The 18,801-nt window shown below is 44.4% G+C and overlaps 1 protein-coding gene across 2 annotated transcripts in view; it reads left to right on the top strand.

Annotated features, from left to right (window-relative positions):
* Nucleotides 1-18,801, top strand: part of dnah9 (dynein, axonemal, heavy chain 9) — a gene marked incomplete at both ends in the record, with an annotated part of 117,129 nt that overhangs the window by 89,883 nt on the left and 8,445 nt on the right. For both annotated transcript variants that reach the window (XM_079235727.1, XM_079235728.1), the window contains 7 exons: nucleotides 160-353; nucleotides 1,450-1,598; nucleotides 3,758-3,885; nucleotides 12,151-12,378; nucleotides 14,415-14,606; nucleotides 14,736-14,927; nucleotides 17,023-17,193. In XM_079235727.1, the coding sequence (XP_079091853.1) occupies nucleotides 160-353; nucleotides 1,450-1,598; nucleotides 3,758-3,885; nucleotides 12,151-12,378; nucleotides 14,415-14,606; nucleotides 14,736-14,927; nucleotides 17,023-17,193 (1,254 nt within the window). The remainder of the gene's footprint in view (nucleotides 1-159; nucleotides 354-1,449; nucleotides 1,599-3,757; nucleotides 3,886-12,150; nucleotides 12,379-14,414; nucleotides 14,607-14,735; nucleotides 14,928-17,022; nucleotides 17,194-18,801) is intronic.

The following is an 18,801-nucleotide window of genomic DNA, read 5'->3' on the forward strand; positions in this document are numbered from 1 at the left end:
AGGAAAGATAATAACTGCTCTCTGTCTTTTGGGCTCTTTTTTTTCCTACTAAGTTTTGCAAACAAAGTTTGTCATTTTGCTGTGTATTGAGAAAGGTTTCTGAAGTGGTCAAACTATGAAATGTGCCTCACTGATCGCGGTTCTTTCCCCAACCACCAGTCCCTGTGCTCCATGGAAGAGTTCAGGAACCTGGACCGAGACATCGAGGGCTCGGCCAAACGCTGGAAGAAGTTTGTGGAGTCTGAATGTCCCGAAAAAGAGAAATTTCCACAGGAATGGAAGAACAAAAGCTCTCTCCAGAGGCTGTGCATGACGAGGGCCCTGAGGCCCGACCGCATGACGTACGCTGTCAGGTGAGCGCTGGAGTCATAGCTCGGCCTTTGCTCTGTGATCTGTGAAGGGACCTGTGCTGCTTGCTGGAAGGGTAAAGGTTAACCATCTTGACCTGTGGCGTATCGTTTGAGTTGACAGGCCACCTGTGCTCACTGCAGCTGCTGTGTGTGTGTGTGTGTGTGTGTGTGTGTGTGTTGGTTAGTAGAGCAACATGATACAGCTCTGAAAATCACAATCATTAGCCCTCCAGCTGCTGTCTAGGAGCGTCATCATACCAAACGTAGATCCCATTCTCACCTGGTATTAACATGCCATCTCTACTTGGATATCTTATTTGAATATTAAACCAAAAAGAGATTAATGAAGCAACTGGGAGCAAAACATGTTGGAGAGAACTAGTATTGAAGCTATGAATCAAAATGTTTATGGAATAGCTGATAAAATGTGTAACAGAACTCTGCATCTTTCTCGGCTCTTCAGAGCATCGGAATCTTTTTCTTTTATGACCCCCCACTCTACCGTTTTGGTTCCCTCTCATGGCTCTCATGAGCCCTGTACTGGAAACTGTTGTACTAAAAGCCTCTGTGCACTACCTGCTTAGCACCAACAGAAGGTAGAGGCTAGCTGGTGACCAGAGGCCTGCTGGAAATGAGCTGGTTTATACTTTATAAAGCATGTGCAGGCGGCTGCAGCCCTCTATGTAATGCACCTGTATATTTGAGGTGTGACTCATGCATAATTGAAGCTAGTTATCAATGACAACAGTTATAGCTTGCAACATCATGAAAGCATTTGACATCACGTTTAAAATTGCTGTGATTTTGATTCATCCATCAACATAGAATTGATGTTAACTTTGCATAGCTGTAGTAATGATGTACATATAGAACATATGCAATGTCTGTTTATAGAAGAGTATGTGTTTGGTTGGAGCAGCAGTAAGAAAGCCATGATGTTTTAAAGGCTGAGGGGTTGAAAGGACCCACTGACACAGTTCATATAAGCAGCTGTCCGTCTAATGCAATGCACTGCAGAACCCTCTTCAACTCATTCAGCTACCGGTCAAAGATGATAATACAATGTGTTGAGGAGAACTGAGTCACATTCTCCCCGCAGAGACTTTGTGGAGGAGAAACTGGGAAGCAAGTACGTGATTGTCAGATCACTGGACTTCGCGGTCTCCTTTGAAGAGTCGGGTCCAGCCACACCCATGTTCTTCATCCTCTCTCCTGGAGTCGATCCTTTGAAGGATGTGGAGAAACATGGTAATGCTCTCGGTTGTTTTATGTTTAATAAGCTGTAAAATTCAGCCGCAGAGTGTGTTCTGGACTTTTATCAGAGCATACGTATTGCCAATGTATCTGTCTTTTCTTCATGTCTAGGGAACATGCAGGGTTTTCATGAAATAGCCTATTGAAGTCCATTGAAGGCATACCTGCATGCATGATTTCCACTTTGATAGCGACTGCATAGGATTATCAGTCAGAACAGCAGTCGTCCCATCACATCTGTTCTGAGTCTCTGCTGTGATATCAGCCATCACTGCCAATGCACAACAGGCTCTGGGTAGATTGAAGGGATTATACTAAAGGTCACAAATATATGAGACGACACCACTGGCGTGTTGGGGCAGCAGAAAGTAAATGTCAATGGTTTTGGAGTTGCTTTACAACCCTGAATGAATAATGCGGAAGGCAGCAGGACATGCTGTTTAGATTTTTGACCACAAATATGCCAAAAGTCAAAGTGTTTTTTACTGACCTGGAACGTGGCTCCATCACTGCTTGACACTTCTGAATCGGCTGCCAAATAATTCAGTCTGTGGGTATTTGAAGTCAGCTGCATGAAATATTCAGATTGCAGGGATTGTATCAGTTTACTGCAACAAAGAGATTTCAACAGTGTTCCCACTACATTTTCACACAATGTGTTATTAATTCACAGTTTGAGTTTGGATTGACTTTTTTGGATTTATGTTTCTTCTTAATAGTCCAAAATGAATCCGTACCACATATTCATTTCAGCATGGCTGTCAAATGCAGTCATTGCAAATTGTCGATGCTGCAAGTTTACAAAGAGGTGGATCCCAGGCAGCAGCAGGTGGTTAAATGAGCCATAGCCAGACCTTTGGCCCAAGTGAAATCCCCTATCCTCTCCTAATGCGATAAGAGGGAGCCGTCCCTCTGGAACTGCCTGTAAGGGGTGTGATTATGGATTATCAACACTCTCACTTTGAGCGCAGTCAATCACATCAAAGCTAAAAGTAAGCAATCAGTGCTGCTGTAGAGGGAGCAGCAGCCGCACTACACTGAACCACAAAGAGGTGCTTTTCCATTATCGCTGTGACTATTGGGTTCCTCATTGGTATTAAGCGACGACTGGATTTTCATTAGAGGGATGATGTGGTTTAGTTTGCTCTGCAGGGAACCAATATCCCTGAGACCAAACCTCCCTAACTACCAGGCTCCAGGTTGGAGTTTTAATGGATTCCAAAAGAATTGTAATGTTTGACTTAAATCTAAAGTCATTGACCATCTGCTGATTATGATGATAAACGCAGTCTGTGACTTTTGGGAATTAGAAATTAGATCATTATCATGTCATCTGTGTGTTCAGTACAGCTGGAGCTTTCTCATCAGAATGTCACGAGATCCCGCTAGAGTCCAGTTAACTATCACGACACCTTGCCCACGGTTATGCCGTATCATGATACTGGGATACTCAATACATTGCAAGACAACAATCCACGCTACAGTATCTTTGTAAATAAAATATACAAACGCAAAAAGCAGGAATTAGGTATTTATTCCCTGCACTGTGGGGTCAGTTTCACAGAAATGGACAACTGAGATGAAACAATATACAACAAGGTGCAAAGTGCCTCTTCAACACATACAGACTGTAACCCGTCTATGTGCCATCCCTCTATTGTAAGATGACCACAAACCACTTTCTGGGGTTTAAGTGGTTCAAGAAAGATACTGCTATGCCTCAATCAACTCGTTCTCTTCTCAAATGACGTCTCCCTCATAAGGTTTTCAAAGTGAAAAGAACAATGTGCCAGGCAGCCTCTCAGACCTGGGTCAGTGTGGTGTGGCTTGGAGTAGCCACATGACCTCTGTGCTAAAGAGGCTAGCATCGCTAACTGGTCTCTGTTCATCCGTCCCAACCGGCTGTTAGGGGCACCCACATGTTTTATTAAATTAACGATATTTGGAGCCAGTGTATGGAAACGGATTAAGTGGAAGTATTCAAATATTTAGTCCCACCCTTCTATTATATATCAGGTGAGTGCTGCTCACAGACTGATTACATTGATCTTCTCATCGAAAATAAGCAAGTTTTTTTTAGACCACAATTTGAGTTATAATAATGTGTCAGAAGAATTTTTTGTTTGAAATGTTACTTTTGTGTTTTCTTTCAGGGAAGAGGCTGGGTTTCACGTTTGACAACAAGAACTTCCACAATGTTTCTTTGGGTCAGGGTCAGGAGGTTATAGCTGAACAAGCCCTGGATCTGGCAGCTAGAGACGGCCACTGGGTGATATTACAGGTACAGTCTACACATATACCGTACACACAGTCTACACATATACCGTACACACAGTCTACACATATACCGTACACACAGTCTACACATATACCGTACACACAGTCTACACATATACCGTACACACAGTCTACACATACACATATACCGTACACACAGTCTACACATACACATATACCGTACACACAGTCTACACATACACATATACCGTACACACAGTCTACACATACACAAACACACAGTCTACACCAGGGGTGCCCACACTTTTTTGGCTCACAAGCTACTTTTAAAATGACCAAGTCAAAAAGATCTACCTACATTAATAATGCTTATATCTATATAAAGCATTATTAATGTATAAATATACAGAGTATACTTTATATTTACAATATTGGTGTACCTTGCATAACTGCATGAACCCTTATGACTAGGGTTGGGTACCAACACGTCCGGTACCTACCGGACCGAAAAGCAACGCAGATTTCGGTGCTTCCTTCCGGTGCCTGAGCCGATTTAATTTAATTTTTTTTTACACTACTCTGTAAAGTTGCACGGTATATAGTTACTAAAAAGGTAGCGCGGTGCCCGCACGCTAAAAACGATTATTAAAATAGCGCGGATCAGAGCGCACTGCTGCTCTGCTCTCTGTCTGCCTGCATGCAGAGCGGGGCTCGAGGGGGCGGGGCTTCCAGCGCTCACACACACACACAGCGCGCGCACACAGATCGCTGCAGACACGAGCACGAGCTTTTGAACGTCCGTCCTCGGCTTGATGGAACAAATCTCTCCAGTTGATATGAATGATGACGTGTAGTCCAGTAAAGCAGCAGTTTTAGGATCCAACAGTGTCTGAGTTCTGTTGCACACGGTCCCATCAGAACACCTGATGCTTGTGTCTGTTCTTTTTTAAATATATATTTTTATATTTTGAACTTAAAAGGTTTGACGCTGTAGTTTGAAGCGTGTTTTGTATGTACTTATTTATTTATATCTATAGTATACTTTAAACAGTTAATAATATTGTTCAATTTGAAGAAAAAAAAAATTGCCTTGGCAATAAAAAAGCATCGGTTCAGGCACCGGTATCGTTTTAAAAGTATCGGTTTAGCACCGGTATCGGAAAAAACCCAAACGATACCCATCCCTACTTATGACACAATACAATTTTGTACATTTTTGGTCATTACATTTTACTCTGATGACTTCACTGCATGGAACCAGCAGGGTTGCATAGTCTGGACAGCAGCTGCTGGTAGTCAGCGTCAGGCAGACCAAATGGTCATCAGTCATGGTGGAACGGTGTTTGGACTTAATCTTTTTCATGTGGGAAAAGGCTGACTCTAGGGCTGCAACTAACGATTATTTTCATAAACGACTAATCTATCGACTATTTTTTTTGATTAATCGACTAATCTAGTGACTATATTCCCATAGCAAATTAAGAATAGTAACTCAAAATGTTGGAATTTGAACTTCAAATGTATTTGAGTAACAAGATCTGAACATCAGAACATCATCATAACAAATAAATTAAATAGTAATACAAATTAAAGTGCAAATATGCTTTAAAAGTAAAGAAAAAGTACAAATAAAGCTTTAAAGGTAACTCAACATAGCAATCAAGCCTCTGAAAGTGCAAAATAACTAAAGAATAACTGGGCTGCAAGTGCCATTCAAAGTCCAAAAGTAAAAAAAAATTGGCCATCCTACCCGATAATTAAAGCGCAAGGGTTTAAAAGTAAATCAAAATGACTCATTACAGTCCCACGTCTTGCTGCTCCCTCCTTCAGGGGAACACACAATTTACACACGTTTTAAATGGTAATTCAGAAACGTGAGCATATTGACATACTCTTAGTTGGTTGTATTCTGCATGTTTAACAACATGGAGAAACTCCTGTATCTCCGGACAGAGCTCTATCAGCGTCTCACATCAGTGTGCAGCAGGAAGTCAGAGTGGCTGCAGTCCTTCTCCAGATGCGCACAGAACATCCGTCTTTGAAGAGCTCTCGCTCGATTAGACGATCTTTGTTGCCACATCCGTGATCTCTTTCATGTTTAGCGTTGTAGCGCATAATGCTTGTTGGTGTATTATGCAGTGGTAATTAAGGAAGTCGGGGAAAACATCTCCCTGTACTTGGCAATACATCCATTCAAGCGGCCAACCATTGCGGGCGCAGCGTTCGTAGTGATTGACATTCATTTGCACACTGGGAGCTGGGTTTTGTCGCTAAAGTTTTTTAAATTTTTTTTAATTATTATTATTTTTTAAATGGCATGCGATCTACCCGCACTACCTCCGCGATCGACTGGTAGATCGCGATCGACTGGTAGATCGCGATCGACGTATTGGGCACCCCTGATCTACACATACACAAACACACAGTCTACACATACATACAGTCAACACATACACAAACACACAGTCTACACATACACAAACACACAGTCTACACATACACAAACACACAGTCTACACATACACAAACACACAGTCTACACATACACAAACACACAGTCTACACATACACAAACACACAGTCTACACATACACAAACACACAGTCTACACATACATACAGTCAACACATACACAAACACACAGTCTACACATACACAAACACACAGTCTACACATACACAAACACACAGTCTACACATACACATTCACACAGTCAACAGTAGCTCACGTGAAGTGTAATGCACAACACACATTGCTGTGTATTTCACTCTCATCACATCCTTTTACAGAGAGCCCCGACACCACCTCCTTTGTTTTCATGAGCACATTCATATCACGTAGATCCAATTATAGTGAACACTAACGTGAATGTGTGGTGTGTGTGATTGTGCAACATTCTGGCTCTCATTGAATTGTCCATTCAGTGTCCATTGCCCAAAACCTCGGACAAAAGGAGCCAATGCATTAAAACGGTGGTGAGGTTGCAATGGAAAATGGCATACAGACACTGACAAAAAAAGGTTTATGGAAAACACAGTTAGCAGAATGAATACAGGGTTCATTTAGTTTTTTTAGTATTTTCTATTCAACAGTGGCTTTAGGTGGCATTTCTTTTATCTGTGCATGTTGTGAATGCGGTATGTTATCACATTGTTTTTCATGGCACACTCCACGGGATGATTACTTTCCTCCCAGGTTTGTCTCCATGGAAAAAAGAATTTAATTTTCTGTGGAAATTTCCTAACTGAAAGGGCATTATACCATACAATATCTACGTGGTGTCTGTTCTCCTCTTATCTGGAGGGCAAGGCCAGCGTTTGCATTTTAAGTGGAAACCTTGGTGGAATTCTAATGGGCCGTATCGACAGATATGAACCGCAGACCGGGCACTGCGGGACCCCCTTTTCATTTATTGCACTCAGCTGGTAGAAATCCCCCCCTCCCAAAAGAAAGATCGGGACGCCATCAGTTTCTGCTCCAGTCCCAGGATAGCAAAGACAAGCAGTTGTTTAATTACCTTTGCATAAGAATCTCAATCGATAGGCTTTAAAAAGGCCTTGTCCCCCTGGCAACCAACCTCCCACTCGCTTTATCATCAGCTGTCTGTTTGTCTGCCCGCTGAGAGCCACCCCCGTGGTACCGGCCAGGGAGGGAGAGGGATCGGGGGGAGGGGAGGTGTCATGTTCTCGTCTCTCTCCTGTTTTCACCAACAGTATCATCTCCTCATATGATGCTCTATCTCCTGTCTTCTATTCCTCTTCTCGCCCTCTCATTCCGACACATAACTTTCATACTCAAGTCTCACTTCTTCAGAGCACATCGTCACGTCCTCCCACCTTCCTCGTTCCCCTGCTATCTCTCCGTCACCTCCTCACCTTCTCGTTGCAGCTATCCACCTACCAATCCCCCCTCCTCTCTCGGTCCACCTCTACTCCCCGCTGCCAGGCCCGGCTCCATCAGCGGAGGGCCGGGTCAATAGCAGGTTCCCCCTCGCTGACGGGTAATTACACTGCAGAACAGTAGCTCCGAGGAGACAGAGATGCAGAAACTTTGAAAGCAGCCCACTGGCAGGGAGAATGGGGGTGGAGAGGCAATCAATCGGGCAGATTGGAGTTGAATATCCCACATGGGCCAGGGAGTGGGAATGGAGTGGCCTCGACTCACCAGCCTCTTTGCTCATTCACTGCTGAAGCCTCCCGTCAGTTAGCAGAGAAAGCAGGAGAGATCATTTCACCTCAATGTGACTTCAAACCACAGGATATCAGGAACCGGGATATGTGGGTTTTGTGGCAGGCGCTGTAACCCTTCGCCTGCCGAGGAGCTCCTTTTCCTATACGTGTTTTGGGGATTTAAAAGCCTGTGCCGGCCAATATCTTCCACAGCGCTTAGCCCACCATTGTTAGTTCCCAGAAGTGGGTTTCTAGAACCTCCTTCCCAATGACACCATGCTAGTCGTGAGAGATGGAGAGCTGTGATTGGACATGTCGCCCTTTATGTCTCTCGGCTGAGTCATCTACTATTGACAAAAGAATAGTGTAGTCTGAACCCGGACTAAGGGAGAAGTACAGGGTTGTTACGGCCATGGAAGACCTGGAGAACTCATGGCATTTTAAAATGGTTATTTCCAGGCATGGAAAAGTTCTTGAAAAAAATAAAATCCCAAAGGTTTTGGAGAAGTCATGTAAATGTGTTATATTCATGTGTTCATGATGTTCATTTACGCTGAGTTTGAAATCATTAATATGCTTTAAAAAGAAAGACGCTCAAAATATAAGCAGCCATACATTCCATAGCTTTGGTATTCTCATTGTTAGTTTAAATTCTACATTTTCTCACTTTTTCATGTAAACGCTAAGATTTCACAAAATGTTTGGTCATGGAAATGTGGTTTAAAGTCATGGAAAAGTCATGGAAATACATGATGTGTATGAACCCTGTAGTCAGCTTTGCTATTCTTTTGAAACTTGAGTCCTGCATTTTTTGATTTTACATCAGGGCGACTGTGGCTCAGTAATAGATTCAATCAAAGGATCGGTGGTTCGATCCCCAGCTCCGCTAGTCCATGTCGATGTTTCCTCGGGCAACATTACCTAACCCCAAATTGTTGGGTATGCCTACGGTGTATGAATTTGTGGGACTGAATGAGTTTAGTCGTGATGGGAAGGTGGGCCTGTCATCAGTGTGTGAATGGGTGAATGATGACATGAAGTGCTAAAGAGCTTTGAGTGGTCTGAAGCTATACAAGTACAAGTCCATTTGCTTATTGATGACCCTTTCTTATACTACGGGGATGGTTAGGATCAAATGGAATAATGCCAATCGTCCCTTAAGACCCACTGTGTGTGTGGTGGTGTCTGTATCTGCAGAGACGCTGCCTTATGCCTGGGTTTTCTTACTCGACTGATTTCAAGACATCTCTGGCCGTTAACCTCTAAAAACGTGAGCACACGTGCAAGAGGGAGCTCCAAAAATAGAAGACAGTACCAAAAAAATATAGCGAAGGCAAAAAGCCAAACGGACAATGCTTGTTCTAAAACGAGAGTGAATCTGGGGTTGGCTCTCACTTTGGCTGCCGTGTGATGCTGCAGCTGGTGCACCGGGCTACACCATGGGGGGGATTCTGGAGCCGGGGACTCGGGGCCAACTTTGAATGTTGTGTTTACATACGCAAATGGGAAAGCTACTCATTCTGCCTTTAAGAAATTAGAGTGAAGTGAATTGTCTTGCAGAGAACGAGTACATCCTATTAAGCCACATTTGATAGTCTTTGTAATGGAGTTGAAATGGGAGAAGCTCCACTCTGTAAATCCCAGTTTTATAGTTTTCTTCTACTGATATCCTCAGTGTTCATCAACACAAAAACACATTAATGTTAATAACAAAGACAAAAATGTCAAGGAATTGATCATTTCTATCAAATAATTATGTCTTCTGATTTTGGTGGAAAAGGCTCAAAGCATCAGAGCAACAACAAGGGTTCTGCTGGAAGAACGAATAACAAGTGCAGAAACGTGGAACTAGACCAAACACGTATCCCATAAAAAGGTCAGGGAGGTGGAGGGAGTTTGAATCCAGATGCACGACTCCGAGACGAGCAGGTACTGTACAAGATCTCCTTTACCTGTGGTCCAAAACACACTAAAGTCCAAACCAGGCAAACTTTTGTGAAAAGAGGTCGGGCTGAAGTCAAAGGGTCAGGCTGGGTCATCAGGCTGGGTCAGGCAGACAGGAAAAGAATGCTGATGATGGGAACAGGTAAGCAGGTGAGCAGGAAAGACAGGAAATGGGTTTCAATGACAGGACAAAAGAAACGCCAGAGCAGACAAGAGAATGAATAGGAGAGGGTTGGAGTTGTGACAGAGAGCTGCAGCAGCAAACAGCATTGGCTTGAGCGTCAGCACCCGGCCACACGGCTGTAGCTGAGGCAGTCGTCATGCAGATGGATGAACAAGCCTCAACACCACATAGCTTCACTGTTTGCACTTTGTTTGTAAGGGACGTCATCTCTGCTCAGCTGTCTGCTCTGAGCGGATCCCCTCCGTTCATTTGGATTGGCCGGCTAATAAGAAGCTAAAGGCTAACGGCAGCCGCGTGCATCACTTTAAAGTGTCCCCTGGAAAACAGTTTCTGTTGCAGCACGTTTCTCTGTTTGAAGCCTTTTCCTAAATGCTGTGCAGAGACTTCACGGCCTCCAACACTCAAACTGTGTCCTGCGTATTTTTGAATATATTTTCAAATCTGGAAAGTCTCTCGCCGTCAGTGTCGGCAGCGAATGTCCTTCTGCTCGTGTGGAAGGGAATATTGTGTGTGTGCACTTGCGTGTGTTTGTGTGTGTGTGTGTATGTGTGTATGTGTGTGTGTGTATGTGTGTGTGTGTATGTGTGTGTGTGTGTGTGTGTGTGTGTGTGTGTGTGTGTGTGTGTGTGTGTGTGTGTGTGTGTGTGTGACAAGCAGTTCCATGTGCCGTTGTGCTTTCCCTCAGGTTGTGTTTGATAGCAATGCATCAAAGACCTTGCCAGTGGTGTCATCTAATGGGTTTTTAGATTCCACTTTTATATTATTATGTAAATAGTCGACTCTGTGAAGTAGCATCAGTGCATCATCACAGGGGCTGGAAGGCCCTTGTCAAGAAGACGTGGAGGGAACAAAAAATGTTGCACCTGAAAGTTAATTAAAAAGCCATAAAATAGTGTCTGCTGCTCTATCTTGTTTGTTTGTCTGTGGGCCTGCTGGTCTCTCTCTCTCTCTCTCTCTCTCTCTCTCTCTCTCTCTCTCTCTCTCTCTCTCTCTTTCCTATTCCCCTTGCAGCCACAGGATGAATGGTTTCATTACAGTGACAAGTTCTGAGGCCGTCTCTGACTCTGTCTCTGTTGGCTCTTTATTGCCAAACTATTTACATGCCAAGAGGAAGGCGTGTACTGGCTTGATGAAAAAGCACTTGAATTGAGACTTTTAATTTGTAAACAATTCATTATTCTCTCAGGCATTAAGATGCAAACTAACTTATCCCCTTCTCAGCTTCGAGCTCCTCCCGGACGTCTCTCTCCGGAGTGTAAAACTTTTCTCTCCTCTTTCTCTTTTTTTACAACGACTCTCCCAAAAATTGACGTTCCTCTCCCTGACATGTCCCGTCGTTCGGAAAGAAGGCTAGCTTCAACACTCATAAGGAAGATTAAATACGGAGAGCAAAGGGAAATGAGAAATTAAAGAGGCTTATGAATTAATGACTGGAGTTATTAGTGCTGTAATTAGATTTAAGGAATGGGCAGCGCTGCATGGTGAGATGAGGCTGACTCCTTATCATTCACAGGATATCCTGTAAGTGTCGGGACAGTTGAGATGGAAAATTGAGCTCATCCATGCTTGTGTGATAGTACAAGTCAGCTCCACTGCCCGAGAGATGAATGTGCAGAAAAGTCAGGCTGAAGTTACGCCAGAGAACGGACGCCTAATGTCAGCGACCGAGAAAAGGCTTTCAAGTGCTATGTACCATTTAATTTGGTGGCACATCAAAGTCAAAGTGAAGAGAGGAGAATATGCAACATTTTAATTGCTCCTTTTTGCTAGTTGTCATTACAAACATAAATTATATGGGCAATTCCAGCATCAAGTACCGTATTAAGCTATTATGTGTTATCCATTAAAGCCCAGACTTTCACAGATATCCAACAGAAAACATTATCTGGGTGTAGATTAGGCTCTAGCCTCTCAGAGGAGAATTCATTTTGCCTCTCAACTCGCCTGTCGCCGACCGATAACATGCTATTTTCCCTTTTAACCCTGTGCTTGCTGATCCTGCTTCCCGTAGAACATCCACTTGGTGGCTCGCTGGCTGGGTTCTTTGGAGAAACTTCTGGAGCAGCACGCAGAAGGAAGCCACGAGAACTTCAGGGTGTTTGTCAGCGCGGAGCCCTCCTCCACCCCCGAGGGCCACATCATCCCGCAGGGCATTCTGGAGAACTCCATCAAGATCACCAATGAACCGCCGACTGGCATGCACGCCAACCTGCACAAGGCCCTGGACAACTTCACCCAGGTACGACAGCCCGAGGTTGGATGATACTCCTGGATGTCATCTGATAAACAACTAGAACCCACTGGCTAACACAATTTATTCATGCAGCTTTAAAATCTCAACATGCTGCCGACGAGTCATTTGATTACACTCCAATTCTTAATGATATGAAGTATGTATTGTAATAGCAGTCTGTAAAGGTCCCATCAAATGATATTATTACTTCCTGAACATAAGTATTTCCTTTTAAAATCTCTAATTTATATATAAATAATCCAGTTTGATTTGATAGACCTCGGTGGAGGGTTAGTTGACATATCAGTGATCATTGTATTAATTAGACTCTTGAGTTACACCCACGAGAGCAGCACGAGGTCACATCTGAAGATGCACTGTTTTCTAAAGGAGCGATTCCATTAGCACTTAAAGTGCCCATTTCATGAATCTTTAATATGAGAGGGCTGCGGCTACTTGAAGGACTTATTTCCATGCTTTCCATGAGTGGCAGTTGAGGCAACACGTGGCAATTTTCACTCCAGCTTTCTCATCAAGTTGCCAATTTGCATAAATATAGGAGCGCGCAGATGGGGAGAGTCACCTTTCAGTCACTGTGGAATTGCCTCTAACCCACGGAGGAGCGATGTGACGGCGTCACACCTGTGTGCGCTTACGTTCTGCAGGGAGATGAGACGTTCCATGAGGACTGAGATCACAACAAAGTCTTGTTCTTGTTCTCCAGCCTCTGTAGTTAGAACGGATCAGTGCGCTGCAGCGGCCTCTCCCTTTCCTCCCCCTTATCAGTCCTCCTTTCTATCTAAGCCCTCCCATTACCCCGATGCTTCGCTGCCAATGCATCTTCCTCTGCAACATTACCTGAGTGCTCAGCTTTCTCCCGGTCCATTTCCACCATTCTTAGTTTGCCGATGTCTATCTGCCTGATAAGCGCTACGTGCTTGTGAGCCCTGCCTCATGCGGACCCACAGCGAGCTCCAATATTCCAGTCATGTGTACTCAGTGAAAGCTAATCAATGTTAGGCTTAACTCTCTGTAATAGCCCACCCGCGTGGCTAAAGCCAGCGCTAAGCCAGAGAAATGACAGTTTCTTCCCTCTTGACCTTTTCACTGAGAGACGCAAACAGCTCTACTGCTGGTTTCCCCCCGAAGATATACGACGGCGTCTGGGAGGGCTGAAGTTAAAGTCTGCTTTTTACCCAGAAAACATTTGTACAATGCTTGTGTGAAATAAGCTGGAAAGGATTGGCAACTCCCTGTTTGCTGAAACTGATCGTTTAGTTTGTCATATCATTTTTTTCTGGTAATTCAGACTCATGCATATCCTGATGCTAATCTTTCACATCCGTCAGTTCAGAAATACTGAGGGACGTTTTTCAGCATATGTGCGTGTGTGTGTGTGTGTGTGTGTGTGTGTGTGTGTCCTCGTCTGCGGTCTCACTGGATGCCTTTTCTCTCCAGTCCACAGGTTATGAATAGGGAGGCTATGCATCTCTTTCAGCTGGGTTGAGCAGAGGAGTACCGAGCAGAATATTAACTAAATCTCTGAAAGGGTGTGTGTGTGTGTGTTGTGTGTGTGTGTGTGTTAGTCAGTCTTCACTGTACTTTTGTGCGTGTGCATCATAGGAGTCAGCTCCCCAGGGCACTGCAGCAGTGGAAGTGAGAGGGTCTTCACTGTGGCACTCACCATGACACATGCTGGAATAAAGAGAGTAGCCTTTCTATTTCCATAGGGGTTATTGGCATGATTCTTTAACCGTCTCTCCCCCAGAGATTACGTTGCCAGTTACATCCATTTTGCTTGTCTGGAATAATGAGCCCAGCAGACAGTTGGAGGCTGAAAGCGCCTGACAACTTGTGACAATTAAAAGAGAATCTCATAGTCGGCTTTATAGCCATCGAGTCATCCCATTGTCTGCCTGTTAGTCCGCATTGGGGATTTGACGAAATCAAAGCGATCACAGGGCTGCCTGCCACAACGTTTTACCTGGCTCAGTTGATGCAGCTGTACAGTTCAAGAGGCTCTGTGTCTTTTTGTGTTCCAGGACACGCTGGAGATGTGCGCGCGGGAGAATGAGTTTAAGAGCATTTTGTTCGCCCTGTGCTACTTCCATGCGGTGGTGGCAGAGAGGAGGAAGTTTGGTCCTCAGGGCTGGAACAGATCTTACCCTTTCAACACTGGAGACCTCACCATTTCTATCAATGTCCTCTACAACTACTTGGAGGCCAATCCTAAGGTAGATCTTTCTGTTTTTCTTTTATTCCTGGCCATTATATTGCAGAGACCTCCATTTGTAATCTTAATTGGAAATCTAAACACAACAAGCCATTTTCTAGCGAAACAGCAACCCCACTCTAATCACCAGGTGCCATATGATGACCTGCGCTACTTGTTCGGCGAGATCATGTACGGGGGTCACATCACAGACGACTGGGACCGCCGTCTCTGTCGGACCTACCTGGAGGAATTCATCAAGCCAGAGATGATGGAGGGAGAGCTGCACCTAGCACCTGGCTTCCCCTTACCTGGAAACATGGACTACAACGGCTACCACAAGGTGAGGCGCACTCGGACCAGTTCAGATGCAAGTAATACTGCAAGTGTATCAGATGTGTGTTTCGCTCTCACGTCTCACACAACAGATACGCTCCCATGTTGATGTCTGCAGATGTGTCTCGGTTCGGCTTTATGGGCCTAAGTGCAACTTGAAGTGTTTTATTTTATTCTGTTTTTTTGACAATATGTGTGTAGAAGTGAAGTTGATGCCCAATAAAAAAAGACACGGAATACCTTTCCACTGAGTTAGTTGCGCTGTTAGCTGATACTCAAACAGTGAAAGTGAGTAAATTGCTTCCCTCCTGGGTCTCTGGCCGCAGAGCAGCAGCTAAGAGGCAGCTCTGAGCTCTGACTCTGAAAGTCTCAATAAGTAGACGCCACAACATATTCATATCGATGCAGCATGAATGGTGTGAAGATTAAATTGTTTTTCCATCAGCTATGTAGCTCCGTAGTAAGTGGGCGAGCCTTTCCCAGCATGCCATAGACTTGCATGTTTTTGTTGCGTCTCACTTCTCTTATAAACCTGTCTGGAGCCACACCTGTCAACGGTTTGCATCACTCTGATAAACCCAGCAACGAGCCAAAGCAGAGCTAAAGGAGAGGAGCTCTTTCCTTCCAACCCAGTGAGGCGTTCAGGGTAACTAGGCTCCTAGATTGCATCACATTAGTCCCCAGTGTGATCACCCTTATTATTGTTGACATGTTCCAGCCTGACCTTGCTTTAGAGAACTTCAGTGGCTCCAGGCATCATCGGGTCACTGCTTCACCCCACACTGTCTCTTGTATTTGTTATTTATCATTGAACACAGACCTTGATTGACAGGAGGAAATCAGAAATGAGGTGGGTTGTTGTGTCAACTGCTGCACTGCACCATTCATATATTATTGATCAATCTGAAAGATGAATAAATAAGCAAGGCCCAGCCTATTGTGGTCATTTCAATTTTAAAATCTGGACTGTTTTTTTTTTTTAAAGCTTTATTCTCTGACAGCTGGAACCAGCATGAATATGAACAACAGTGGTTCAGAAAATGTGACAGTCCAGAGTCCTCCCACGAGGCCGAGGGAGCAGGCTGTGTATTTCATTTTGCCCCAGTCCGGCTGATGCTCAACGGGCTCCTCCTGGCTGTCATCGTGGCTCCGGTGGGAAGGACCGGAGGCTTCTCCATGTGGCTGTCAGCACTCAGTCGGGCCGAGGGCTCGCTGGTTGAGATGGGGGCGAAGAGCAGGGCTGTAAAGGCCTGCGGGTCTGCTCGGCCATCGCCTCCCTCAAAACCATCGGAGCAAACTTACAGTATATTTAGGAGGGAAGAGTTGTGGAAGAGGCACAGAGTAGGAAGCTGACTCAGCAGTTTTACTCCTCTAACGATATACAGGTGTATGCAATCAGTAAAAGTTAGCCAGCAAGTACAGAGGAGATCAAACAGGCGGACTACAAAGTGTTTCTGTAATAAAGGCCAATATATTTTCCATCAGGACATTATGATTAGAAGAGTTTTTTTATATAATGTAAGTGCCCCACAAAAAGGAGCCTTTTTCACTTGAGCTTCCACTTTCATCTGCACTAACTTAAAAGCATAGTGATATTCATTATGGACCAGCAGATGGAAAATGCCTCTTGTTATGGTCATTAACAGTCTGTCAATTGATCCTGTGTGTTTGAATCTTACCCAGAAATATCTCCTCATGCTTCCATTCTTGTCCTTTGTCAGCAGAACATTAGAAGAAACATCTGAGAAATAAAAAGGCTTTACTGTTCTGTCCAGAAGTGATTGCAGTTGCCAATCTTTATGCTGTTAATAAAATAATCTATTTAAACAAATGTTTAAATGTTGTCCAGTTCAGGTGAAAAACAGGGATTTACATTCATCCAGTATCCGAACCGCTTATCCTGTTTAGGTCCGCAGGGCGCTGGAGACGATCCCAGCTGTCATTGGGCGAAGGCGGGCTACACCTGTCGCCAGTCAATCACATGACCTTGACTTAAAAACCCTGAACTTTAAAATCTTGCATTTGAGGTTCAAGCAAAATTCTGGGTCACGATTTCTGATGACAAAGGTTTTCCTCACTGACATGGTTTTCTTCCGCTCCAGTGCATTGACCAAACCCTCCCTGCCGAGTCACCCTACCTGTACGGCCTTCATCCCAATGCTGAGATCGGCTTCCTCACTCAGACCTCGGAGAAGCTCTTCCGCACCGTGCTGGAGATGCAGCCCAGGGACGGAGGAGTCGGTGAGGGTGCTGGCACCACACGAGAGGAGAAGGTCAGTGTGTATGGTGTACTACAAGTCCAAAAGCATGTGGACAGCCACAAGGTACACTTAGAAGTGATTGTGAATACCTCGGCCTCCTCTCCCAGTCAAGGGTTCCGGTTCATCCCGGAGGTGCTGGATGGGGTTGAGGTCGGGCTCTGTTCCTCCGCACCAAATGGGGAAAAGGTTCATGTACTGACCTGGCTGAGTGCACAAAGGCACAGTCATGTTAAGGCATACTACACTCTACCATTGCATTAAGATTGCACTTAGTTGGGTCTGTGAGGCCGAGCAAAGCAGGAAACCACATGACAATATTCATCATCTGTTAATCTCCCAATCAATAGATTCCTCATTTGTCGATTCATATCAGAACACATTCCCTTTTTAATATCCCACAGCCCTTGGTGATGCATCCAGATGTCCTGTTTTATTTAACCATCAGTCCACAGAACAGAGATAAGACATTTTACATTTGACAAAGAAAAGCTGCTAATGCTCATTTTCTGTCAATGAATTAATACATGAATGGACTGTTTGTTTCAGCCCGAACAGTAAAACTCTTTTGGCCGTATGAAATATGTTTGATCAATCGACCTGATTACAATTTCAATATACTCTGATTCAGTGGCGGGCCGTCCATTTTCTACCTGGGCCTTCATAAATACGTGCATGACGGGATACTGCGTCAACAATCCAACAAAACCGCGGCACTAAAACACCGCACACTCAAGAGCACGAGCCACGATCAGAAGGAACGTTATAACTATAAAATATACACAACACCATAGACACACTTACGCAACGCTACTGCAGATGTAAAAACACAAACAGCTGTTCACTGAAAGACAAAGTCCATCCTCCTCTCTTTGTTAACAAACAGTTCAATGACGCGGTTGTACAGTTTATCGGTGCAGTTCAGTTCCAGTAACAGGTCCTTCTCCATGGCCATGGACCAGTGAGGACAGTCGAGCCTCCCAATTGGGTTTCTGGAATAAGTTTCCATGCGTTTTAGGGAATGTCAGCTGAAAATGTCAGCTCGACAGTGGCAGTCGATATTGGGATCGTCACCGCCAAACATGCCCATTAGCCTCCGTGAGAAAGGCGTTGTCAATAAATCCGCCACCAAGTCCGTTTCTCCTCCTCCTTCAGCCATTGATTGTTAAGAAAACTACACCAAGCAAAACACTAAAAATGTCAAAACTTCTCTTATGTTTCAGCCTTCTTACTCCTACTGAGTTCAGCTGGCAGCTAGCTAGCTTTCTGTTGACAAAAGTCACACTGGCCCACTGACCAATCACAGCGCATGTTAATGCTGACATACTTCCAGGCCACCCTGTGTACTTTAATCTGCAAAGGCCAGCGAGAAGGCCTCGGGCATCTCTTCTTCCATAGAGACGTAGAGGTGAAATCTGATTGGATACAAGCTCTCTTTAAAAAAAAGCTGCACTAGAAGCAGCGATGCAGGCTGGAAGCAGAGCAACAGAGGAAGACAGGAGCTGTGCAATAAGAAAATGAGCTAAAAGGGAAACATCATTATAATATATGTAGTGTATATGGCCCATCCCTGCTCAGATTACATTTGTCTTACTTTTGACTTATTTCCTTCAATTGTTCTGG

This window comes from Taurulus bubalis, assembly GCF_910589615.1.
Source record: "Taurulus bubalis genome assembly, chromosome: 2".
In the NCBI taxonomy this organism is placed as follows: domain Eukaryota; kingdom Metazoa; phylum Chordata; class Actinopteri; order Perciformes; family Cottidae; genus Taurulus; species Taurulus bubalis.